The 11,892-nt window shown below is 38.2% G+C and overlaps 1 protein-coding gene across 6 annotated transcripts in view; it reads left to right on the plus strand.

Moving 5' to 3' along the window:
- Positions 1-11,594, plus strand: part of FSD1L (fibronectin type III and SPRY domain containing 1 like) — a 32,891-nt gene extending 21,297 nt beyond the window's left edge. For 2 of the 6 annotated variants that reach the window (XM_083815980.1, XM_083815985.1), the window contains 6 exons: positions 507-633; positions 2,344-2,376; positions 5,410-5,507; positions 5,967-6,218; positions 6,550-6,638; positions 8,217-11,594. In XM_083815980.1, the coding sequence (XP_083672106.1) occupies positions 507-633; positions 2,344-2,376; positions 5,410-5,507; positions 5,967-6,218; positions 6,550-6,638; positions 8,217-8,339 (722 nt within the window). In that variant the 3' untranslated portion in view covers positions 8,340-11,594. The remainder of the gene's footprint in view (positions 1-506; positions 634-2,343; positions 2,377-5,409; positions 5,508-5,966; positions 6,219-6,549; positions 6,639-8,216) is intronic. The other 4 variants (XM_083815984.1, XM_083815981.1, XM_083815982.1 and 1 more) reach the window with 4 other exon arrangements.
- Positions 11,595-11,892: the final 298 nt, after the last annotated feature.

An 11,892-nucleotide genomic window follows, 5' to 3' on the forward strand; every position in this document is an offset into this window, starting at 1 on the left:
TCAGCATTAGACTATATCTGGTACTATTAGGACCCTCACAAAATAGTCTATAAATATGCATCTTTCAGGGACTTAGCACATTGTATTAATTTTGCTTTCTTGGATGAAGAATTCGTCTGCAGCAAATACCAGGTCACTTCTAGTTTCATGCACCGTCTACTGCTTTGATATCTGCCATGAACTTCACAGTTCAACTCTGCTTATGTGTTACCCTGTCAGTTTAGTATTCTGCAGGTTTGCAGTCCTCATTAATTGTAAATATACTGTTGGAGAATCAGTGCTGTACAGTGTAGAAAATGAGTGTGGCTTTTTAAATCATTCATGATTATGAGAACCAAGGAAGTAGGCTGTAACTAGAGAAAACAATTACTAACAAGGTGATGTTTCTTTTAAGTCAAATAGTACTCTGCTACAATTTTACTACTACTTCCATTATTTTCTTTGAATAGCCACCATTGGGAGAGAACATTGTACTACTTCACCATTTCACATTTTGTCTTGACCAGCATTTCTGTTCAATTTGGACAATACTTCATCTCATCTGAACTTGAAAGTTGAAGATACCTATGTTGAATGGGAACCTACTGGAGGCAAAGGTCAAGAAAAAGTAAAAGGGAAAGAAAACAAAGGCAGGTAAGAATTCTGGTTTGTAAAGGTTTACACTGTCTGAGATGCCTCATCTGGCAATTAAAGGGTGAGGGCAGGGAGAAATTAAAGCACTTGATGGTAGGACTGTGGGACATCAAATTTTACTCAAAGTCTTTGGAAGGAATATTTATTTCCCTGCCCTTGTAACAGACATAGAGGCTATTTATGGAATCAATTATAAAAGTGTCTTAAACATTAGGCTGGATTTAAGTCTTTATACCTTAACAAATGTATTTTATTAGTCAAGGTACTAAAATACCTTGTAGATAAGGTAATTGTCAGGACGTAACTGATATTCAGCCGTGAAAGACTTATAGTTCAGTAGTTTTGCAGGTCAGTAATGGTGCATGGGCAGCATTTTTACCACGAAAAATAAGGAGAGAACTGGCTGCTATGTCCTTTTGCAAAAGCTCAAGTTAAGAATAAAATTGGTACTATAGGTGGTTGTTTAATTTATCTCATAACCTTCATTGGTGAGGAAAAGATACCACTAAAACCAGGTAGTAAAAGATAATGATGATAGAACTTAGCTCTTGTAAAAGTGGTGGTATTAAAGATATCTACCAACTATTTTCATCTAGGAAAAGTACATAAGTAACTTCAGCAGAATTCTTGGTAGATTATTTGTTGAGCTTTATACACGTACATGTTTACTACTTGGAATCTGTTGATAATGGTGGTTGGAAGAACCTCACTAGCTTGATTTGCCGTGGATATTATCCAGCTAAGATGTGAATATTTCCAAGGATGAAGAATGGTACTTCCCTGGGCCCCTATTCCAGACCAACTTAAAGGAAAGGCAGGAATACCATGATATCTGACTGGAAATTCCTGTGTTTTAACTAGTACTAGATGCCTCAACCTGTCAGAGTGCACCTCTGAAAAGAGCCTGGCTTCGTCATCTTTGTAGCTTCCTGTTATGATGTTAAAGATGGCACTAGGTTTCCTGATCTTGTTGTCTTAATGCTGAGCAAACACAGTTGTCTTTGGGTCTTCCTCTGCTCCAGTCCCATAATTGTTTTGTTTAGTTTTGTTTTTATTTTTGGCCCGCCACTGTACTTGTTTCAGTATGTCAGTGTCTGTATAGTCCTGAGCAGCCAAGAACTGGACTTAAGACTCCAAACAGTCTGACAGCTGCCCTGTCAAGAGGAACTATCTCTTGCCGTGGCCTCCTGGTTGTTACGCTGATACAGCCCAGGATGTGGTTGGCCACACGTGCTACAAGGGCACACTGCAGACTGCTGTTGTTGTCCACCAAGACTTCCACTTGCTTTTCTGCAGATCTCTTCCTTCCTCAGCAGTCCCACAGCCTGTCCTGTTGTGTTGGGCTCTCCCATCTGGAGAACCCCATCCACATCTGTGATCAGCTGGCTATCTCCACAGTTTTTGGCTCACTTACCAGTCTGTCTCACCACCGCAGATGTGGAGAGCGTGTGAGAGTGTCCAAGGTGTGAACAGTGTCCATTGCTCTTCCCACAGAGCTGGTTACTTCTTCCTCAAAGACAGTTGATTTTCAGCTGGCGTTTCTCAAGTATAAAGTGCACTGCTTGAGAATAATATATGAACAAATAGCTTCCATACAGACATATACTGCCAGAAGCATGGTAGAGTGACTTTTAGTGCCATCTTAAAAATGGGGATAATTTACTGTAGTAATACGCAGTTGTTTAATGACTATTTATTTCTGTCTGACAGTGGCCAGTATCCTGTCCTCAAGAGCAATAAAAGGTGATAATATACCTGTTAGGATTTGGTATCTCGTTTTGCTGGAAATCTTTGCTAAATCCCTTTGCTTGATAGTAGCGAGAGAAATAAATCTAATAGCCTTTATCAGTAACAGTATACAGATGCTTTTTAAAATTCTTCAGAATTTTCATGTGGATTCCTAAAGATTATGTACGTATTTTTCCAGTGATTTGGAAAAAAAAAGTCTTCTTGAAAGGATGCATCCTGGTATGCGGGAAGCCTGATTTTCAGTGGAAGAGCATTATGCATTCTAGAGTTGGCACAGAGATTCCTGTTATTTAAAACTGTATTGATGCTTAACCTTTGGGCACATGATGGCATACAAGATTTTTTTAAAAAATGATTAATTTTTTCTTGTGTAGAAATTTAAAAAGTTTTTTTTTAGTTCTTATTTTTGAATCCAACTACCTGTTGCCTCTGAACTTGTGGGATAGCTGCTATTAGTCGTCAGAGGAAGAGAAATGTGTTTTTACACTTTCCAAGAGGATGTAGTTTAGCCTGATGGCATGTGTAAAAAGCTTTATGGCAAGTCAAACCTTTGGAAGAAGTCAAACCTTGTGTGGAAGAAATGCATCAGTTACTCCACTAGCTAAGAAAACTGTGGGGAGTCACCAAACTGACTTAGTGCTAAAAAATTTCCTACCTTTCCATTTTGGAATGGAGAGTTAAGAACTTAAAATTAAAGGGAAAAAACCAAACCAAAACAAAAAACAACAACAACAAAAATGAAAAAAAACACCTTTTTGTCTTTCATGTCAAATACTAACTGTCATTGTCTGAACTGATAAAGGCTGTTAGATTTCAGTTGAGAAAGCTCATGTAGTGGCTGCTTAAAGAAGATTTGAAAGAAATTATACTGAAGACCTTTTAATGTCTTCCTAACTTTGACAAAATTTTAGCAGAGCACCTGCTTTTTTTCTTAGGGTTTTTCTCTAAGTGGCCAGATATGCTTTCTGCAGAACTCAGTTATACCTAACCTAATAGAAGAATTTCAGCAACTTTTTTTGGAAGTCTGCTGGAAGTGTGAATGGTCTCTGTTGTACTTAAAGCAGGATGGAATCTGCAGTAGTGATGGTTCCTCCTGAAATTATCCTTTAATTCTTGGCTTTGCTGTGTTTTTGTTTTGTTTTCATGCTACTGCTCGTTTCTCTTTTCTTTGGTAAGTAATCTACGGCTTCTTCCATGTTAACAAAAATGAAAAGCATTTGATGTAGTCTGCACTGTTGCATGATAAACACTTATCCTATTTGCATACTTCCTGCAAGCGATTTAGAAGCTTATCTGGCTTCTGATCAGTTCTGGCTAATTTGCATGCTAAATTGTGATGTCAATGTAGACAATCTTTTTTTCATCGGTTTGAGAGCAGTGACTTTCTGAAGGCTTCTGGGGATTAAAACTGGATTAAAACAAATTTAGTAATGAAGATGAGCTAGACATTCTAGCACACTCATAAGTGACAATTTAATAACTCTCAGCTTTTGATTGTCCCATGACTTTATTTTAATGATGGTATTAGGCAAAATGGGCATTTTCTGACCCTTTATGAAACGGTATTGGAGAACAATTCCAGAAAGCCTGAAGTCAGTGTTGAATGAATCAGAATGGTAGCAAGCAAAATTTCACTATGCTAGTCCTCAGTACTTAAATATAATTAGCTTTGCAAAATTGTAACTGAAGTGAAGGTTGGAAGGAAAACATCCTTTTTTGCATGTAGGGTAATATATGCTTTCAAGATTACTTCTGACATGTATTTCAGAGAGATACTTGCTTTTCATACTCTTTAAATTTTGTTAATGAAATTAAACTGTGAACTACATAGCTGTTTCCAAGAAGCTAAAATTTTTTGCTACTAATCGCCTTTAAAATAATAACCAGACATGATTCCCTGGCTACCAAGGTTTAATATTCACTGTAATTTGCAAATAGCCTTAATTTTATTTAATGATTAAATTGCTAGAATTATTTTTGAGGGCATAACTAAGGTAAAATAAAATGTTTGAAAACCTCATTAGGAAACCTCATTAGGTTAAAATTATTCTTTTATGCAACTGATTGCTCATTAGCATATTCTCCAGAGCGAAGTGTTTCTTCATTTATTTTGCTATTGCTTCCTGAGAATGGTTTAGAAAAGTATGATTAGAAAATCTAAGCCTTTCTTGATTGGGATTAGACTATTAAATTTTGTAATGACTCTTGTGGAGTTGCTGTGTGCTTCTCAGCACAATGTGTGCTGTGACAATTTTATTTTCTGTATTCTTTGACTTACTGTAACCAGGTAAAGTCCCCAACCTTCAATATACTTTTTTACCTTTTTTTTTTGAGGGGAGTTATGGTGCATTAAACTCTGGAAGTATCATCTCATCTCTTTTAATAATTGTTTAGATTTGACACTCCTGGCTTTTGTATCTACTTCAGTGTGTATATTTTGAAATAACAATCATTTTATTCCTTTTGTAGCTCTTCACTGGGTTGCACTTTCCTGTGATTTCTTTAGTAGTTTATGCAAGCTATCCATGTACTGAAAAACCTACTTAACATAAAACTGATGTTATTTTCTCCATTCACTGATATTTAAAGTCCAGTGGAAATTAGGCATATTTGCATTAAATATCAGTGTATTCTTATCTGTTGTAGCTGATTTACAAGGTTTATTAGAAATCTTCTGCAGGAAAACAGAAACCTGAACTAAGGTTCTGCGCATTACAGGCATAATACTTTTATGTAGAACGTCATTTAAACACGGGCCACACATCTGCTTTTTTTCTCCCATTTCCTTTCTCAGCTGCCTCTGAACTTAAGTCTTGCACTTTTTTCTACCCATCATCTCTTCCCTCTCAGTTCTTGTGCATGCATACTAACTTAGTGTTAGCGGTTGTAAGCGTTGCTAGTGGCTGAACCAGTTGTGCCATTTCAGTAGCTTGTGTATGTTTATTGCAACCTTTTGCTTGGGAAAACTTGTTTTAGCATGCATTTCTGTAGTAGTGTGCAAATCTTCAATGGTTCTTTTCTTCTTAGAAGTGGTGCACCATCTCCAAAGAGGACTTCTATTGGCACAAGTCCCACAGCGAAGGGCAGCAGAGATCGTTTTACTGGTGAATCATACACAGTGTTAGGTAAGGTGAACTTTCTACTTCTGTGAGAAGGTCAGATTATGAAAGAATCAGAGGAAAAAATTGAGTGCTTTCAAGGCTGTATACCTGATGCTGTCCCCCACAGAGATAACCTAGACTGTTTAACACCAAAATTTTGTGCTACAGCTAGTGAGTTCAACTCCTTTGAAGTTCTCTATTACAAAGTTCCATAGTGACTGACACTCACAGCTATTAAATGTGAATTGATCTTAAATGCATTTTGTCTCAGTCGATGTAAGTAAAAGCGATTTCCTTGCTCTACTTTATAATTGTATTCTTCTATCTACGTATAAGTTCATATTTTTGTTCCTTGTAGTTAAGATTTTTCTGTTTATAGTCTCCACTCTAAACTAAAATGGAGCAGATCCCACTGATGTCTATAAGGAAGCAAACGTTGTAAGGTATACTTAATTATAGTGACTAAATACGCTTTTTTGGTAGGTGACACTACTATTGAAAGTGGACAGCATTACTGGGAGGTGAGAGCACAGAAGGACTGCAAATCCTACAGTGTAGGAGTGACATACAAAAACCTGGGGAAATTTGATCAGCTTGGAAGGACTAACTCAAGCTGGTGTATCCACATCAACAACTGGCTGCAAAGCACCTTTTCCGCAAAACATAATAATAAAAGCAAGACCCTAGACATACCTATTCCAGACAGAATAGGAGTGTACTGCAACTTCGATGGAGGTAAGTTACAATTTTAAGGAACTGAGATAAAACGTACTTGACTATTGGTGTCAAGTTGAAGCAGTGCAAGGCTAAAAGTACATTAGTGTTACTTCCAGACTGATAAAGTTTCTTATGACAATAGGAGACAGGGTTGTTCATGTAATATTGCTTATAACATCAAATGACTGCAGTTCATCTCTGTGACAGAGCAGCTGAGAAATTTTTTAGTCACATGGAGGGGATTTAATGTGTTCCAGGGACCTTTCCCTGGAAAAGTATCAATTTTACAAAAAGCTAGGTAGTGACAGCATCTAAACATGTATTTCAACTTGCTTTCTGCCTCTTTCAGGTCAGCTCATGTTTTATAATGCAAACTCAAAGGAACTCCTGTATGCCTTCAGAACAAAGTTCACCCAACCATTATTACCAGGTTTCATGGTCAGTATCAAAAAAAAATATTCTATTTCTAGCACTGAATTCACTTTGTTGAAGACTAATAACTGTGTTTTACAGGAGGAAACTTGGAGTATTGTTTTTGGCCAATACTTTTTAAAAATGTTTAACCGTTTCCATTTTTTTATTTCAATTGGTACTTCAGCAGGGAGAATCCTTCATCTAGGTGTCTCAGCTATGTCAGTAAAAGTCATTAAGTCTTTGTAAATTCATTGTGTGTTCTGATAGCTGATAAGCCTGCTACAACAATTGATCCAAACTGATGCAGACAGAGGCCCAAAATATTATGAGCTGCCAGTGTCACGAGACAGAAGTAGACTAGATGCTTCCCTCAAATAAAAGATTCTAGCTTTCAAATCTTGAAAGGCAGTAGGATTTTCATTTCACTGGTCTGCATACCTTTTTCCTGTCTCTAAGCTAATCAGTGAAATCCTGTTACAATTCTGCAGAGTAAACCTTGCAGAAGTGCATGAGAAAAGGATTAGTTCCTGCATATGTTTTTCACTTAAGGGTTTAAATAATTTGTTCAGGTAGCTGACGTTGGAGGCCTCACTGGCATTATCAGGTGCCAAACGAGTACATCATGTTTTGGGAGCAGGATGCAGGCCTGGGAGAACTTAGGCATTGGGAGGAGTCTTTCATAGTTGGTATTAAAACCCAGCTGCCTAGACACTCTTGCCTCCTGTAATTCAGACCATGGAAAATTCAACATTGTAGTTTTAAGGTGTAATCAGGCCAATTAATAAAGATACTCATCTCTTTTTGGCATGGAAGAAGAACGGAAAAGAAATAATGTGCCCAGGCAGCCTTATTTCTGGTCATACCTCTTTGTCAGTCATAACTCTACAAATTGAATGTACTTTGCTAAGGCCGACTCAAATTTGTTCCTAAGGCATGCAGGGAAACTTTTGCTTACACATCTCAGCCTATTAGTCTGTATCTCATACAGAGTTTAACAGTTAGTGGCAGCAGTCTCTTACAGACATTATTTGTGTTAGCTTGAATAGTTTGTGTAGCTTGTCTATTTTTTTAAAGCTGTCCTATTCAAATTTATTTGTGAACATGAGCATGTGTTCTTTAGTGTCACTTGGCTGTAGAATAGATGTCCCTTCCAACTGTGGCCCTGAAGCTTCTCAAACCCTTATTTTTGTGCTGTGTTTACATTGATGTCGTTCTGTCATATCATACTGAAACAAAATACTGCTTTCACTGGAGAACAGAGTTTTGCTTTTAATTGTCATTTTAAGTACTTGCTGTTACTATATTAGTCTTTAAAGAAGTTTTTCTATTAGAAACAAGTCTTGCACTATTACATTTTAGATTTTGTTGTAAACTTAGTCTGAAAGCACAGTTTGTGTATATAGCACTTTATGGTCTTATTCAAAATTGGCTTCTACATGATTGGAATGTTTCTGAGTGCTGTGAGTAGGGGGAAGCCATCCACCTGTGGGATAAGTTTCCTGACAGCTCTATTATGGGAGGGGAAAAGACAAATGCTGTAGATGCTTCATCATGTTTGCATTATTGAATTTTTTTTTTTTATCTTTTTCTCCCTTCCCTTAGATTTGGTGTGGTGGTCTTTCGGTAAGTACCGGTTTGCAGGTGCCAAGTGCAGTGAAAACACTTCAGAAAAGTGAAAATGGATTGAATTCTTCAACTTGCAGTCTGAACAGTGTTGCCCAGTAATGTCTATCGAACGCTCCCATGGCTGAATATTCTGCGCAGCTGCTATGCACAGAAGCTCGGGAGCATTGTACTAATATGGGGTTGTTACCAACTGTTGTTTTAAGGCCTGGTAGTGCAAAGGTTTGTCAATCCATAGAGCCAGACAGAAAACTAAACTATTTATTTGAAAAGTAAGTGGGGAAATTAAGAGCTGCATCTATGTACTTTTCTAATACTGTACGTAAGCATTTTGTTATGGACTTGAATATTAATTTTTATTATGACTATTATTTTTCTATGAAGAATGTAACAAATACTATTTTCTTAGCTCTCCTAGCAAGAATTATTTGGCTATAGATTGTATTACTACTGGGCTTCCCATTTAAACATGAGGTAAACATGCATTTTGAAAGAATATCAATTCATGTAGACTAGCTATGAAGAAGCACTGAGAACAATCTGTGCTTCTTTCTGATTTGATCCTACTGTTTTCCATGAGTAATTAATTTTAAATATCTATTTAGAGTTTGAGTTCAGCTCCTGTTTATCACAAATTACAGAAAATGTAGAAATGCAGAGAGACAAGCATTTGTCTGGCTACCATAAAGACTCATTATGGGTAGTCAGCCATTGAACTAGGCAGGCTTTCAGGTAAGAGGTTGAGAACCAAAAATCCAGACTTTTTAAAATGGACAGCATGGTACTGCTCTCAGAAGTACTATATTTTGGGTCAGCTCTTGGTTTTCCAGTTTTGTGGCTTTATTCTAATTGGATTCTGATAACTGGCAGTTCACATTGATCAAAGTACTCATTGGATATGAATGACAAGTTGAACAGCCAGTTCTTGTTCGCAGGTAGCAAAGCTACAGTGCAGCCAAGTCTGGGACCAAGGGTGTAAAAGCTTCAGATCAAATACAGGGAAGAAAAGGGGGAGCTATTGCTGCAAAGTGTCTTTCAGCTCTTTCTCAGCCCAGATTTGAGGCTTGACTAAGACTTCTCAAACACAGTGTCAGTATTAAAGCTGAACTTGAGCAGAGGCAGCACTGAATTCCTGGTGACAAAGGGGCATGCTTTGAAGCCTGGATGCATTTTTGATACCTGTTTGGACTAGCTTAGCAGCGATTCCTGAAACTTTCTGGATAACTAGAGAAGACCAAACATTGCATTATTTCTGCATTGAGCAGAAATGTGGCAAATATACTTAGCATCCCATTCTTAATTCCCTAGGTTATACCGTGTGTCATTTGTATGTGGGTCTGAGTCTGGCTTTTGGAAGATTATATCCTAAAGAAATTCTGTATTCTAAAGAATCTCTGTAAGGCCTCAAACTTAGTCCCTCTTTCCTTCTTTAAGGGCAAGGGAAAAGTGAGCAAACACTTTGCAAACTAATATTTAATCTGCTTTTGGATCTGTAGTTACATTTGTTCTTTCACAAAATAAGTGAAATGGTGGGCCTAGGTGTTTTGTTGTCTCAGTTATTACTTGGAATCTTAATAATAATAGTCAAATGATTTATATTAGTGGGAGAGCTAAAAAGAAAAAAAAAAGCATGTTATATTCTTTGTGGAAAATGTTACCTTTTAAATGAGAATTATTTGTGTATTACTGACTTAAAATCTGCTTGCTTCCCTCTGATCAAGTCCAGGAGCCTCTCAGTAATTTGCTGATATATATGTGAATCAACTCTTTCCTAACTGGAGATTTTTTTTCACAGAAATCATGAAGTTGGCAAGAAGTTTGAGCCCTTAATGTTCATTTCATACCTGAAAGTTTTTCACAATACAAGTGTTAAGAGATGTTCAGTTAGCTGTAATCTCTTTTGCAGAGGAAAGTGTAAACCAGTTCCCAGTTTACCTGTTGCCTCCTTGACCTGTTGAGTGTTTCAGGTCTTGAAGCATGTAGACAATGGAATGTGACATAATCCAAAAATGGACAACATCTGAATCTGTCACGTAGTATCCTCAGTTGTTGCTATCCAAATCTTAAGTATTTCTTCCTCATTCCTTTCCTCATTCCTTTCTTTTTTACTGCAATAAACACCTGACTAGGGGCTCAACTGCAATAAATGCATTGTGATGTGAGGGAGGAAGACTCGCTCTCCCGGACTCTAGTGGTGTTGTGAGAGAGAGAGAGGAGGGTTATGATACATGCTTCTTATTTTGAGACTTGTTCTGTTGAGTGACTTTGGTAAACAGGCATCTAAATAGCCTAGTGCTTGTTCATACCACCCAGTCATCTCCTTGGTTTTGGATGTCCATCTACAGTTCCTATTTAAATTTCCCTTCTGGAAAGAAAGCAAATGTTTATAATATGGTTAATTCTCGTTACACACTTTTCCTTGAGTTAATCTCCAGTGGTACATAAGAGCATTTAAATTAAGAAATAGATGTAGGTTTCACCAAAACCTACAAGGTGAACTTGATTATACACAAAGTGTAAAAATGCATTTTTTTCTTTCATATGTAGTTTGGAGGAATCCTGAAGTGTTTCATACTGTGATAGTGACTTGCAAGGTTTAGTTTGACTGATGTCCTAAATGAACTTAACATGTGACTTTTTACCCTAAAAAGATGAATTTGTTATAAAATAGTTTGCACAGATACCAAATTCTTGCTGCTAACAGGTAGTTCCATTGTTTTCTTAGTAAATGGGGATATAAAGAATTGCCTTAAGCACTTTTAGATTTTTTTTAGACTCTTCTTTGAGCTGGTGTCTGTCTTGACTGAGTACCAATATATTAGTGATACAGTTGGTGCACTGTTTGTACAAAGTAAATTAAAAAATAAGTGTTTGTTAAGAACTTTCTCTGCAGCTAAAGGGGGATGCATGCAGCCTGTGAAGTTGCTTTTTCCAGGAGGTATCTTCAGGGGTTGTTCTTTGGCGATGGATTTGACCTTCTGAAGGTTTGCAGTTTTGTCTGACAGTTAACACTAACATGCCTACTGACTTCAATACTCACTGAGCCTCCCTGCTCCGGAGCTAGAGACTGTTTGGTGACAAGCTGAAGCTTTCTGCCACACGACCAAAGTGAGATGTTGATACTACTTGGTTAACTGATTACTGGTAGTCTGTAAGAGCTGGAATAACTCCAGAGTAACCTGTAAGGAACTGAAGGTTTCCCTTGAGTTCGTGATGTAACAGAACATTGTATGTTTCTTCGTGTCTGTGGACAGCTCTGTGAGTTTACGCAAGTACTGTTAACTGCAGAAAGGATGCCTGACAAGCATCCAGTGATGGGTGTTCCTGTGAATACCAAATAAAAGAGGCAGAGGCGGACGTCTCCTTTTTCTCCTTGGCTCACACAAACAAAGCAGCTCACACACACATCCCCTTCCCACCTCCCGCGTTGCTGCCGCTCTCCCCTTCACACAGCCGCCTTCCCTCGGGGCATAACACCGACCCTTAGCACCGCTTGCCCCCCACCACACTCGAGCACACCCCGACGGGCGCTTCCAGCCCCGTGTGGCGGCCCGGGGCACCACGGCGGGCACGCCGTGAGGCGCACAGCCCGCCCCGCCACCGGGACGGCCATGACGTGGGCGGGCGGCGGCGGCGGCCGTTTCGCCTCTCCTCA

The sequence above is a fragment of the Anser anser genome, assembly GCF_964211835.1.
Source record: "Anser anser genome assembly, chromosome: Z".
Taxonomy (NCBI): domain Eukaryota; kingdom Metazoa; phylum Chordata; class Aves; order Anseriformes; family Anatidae; genus Anser; species Anser anser.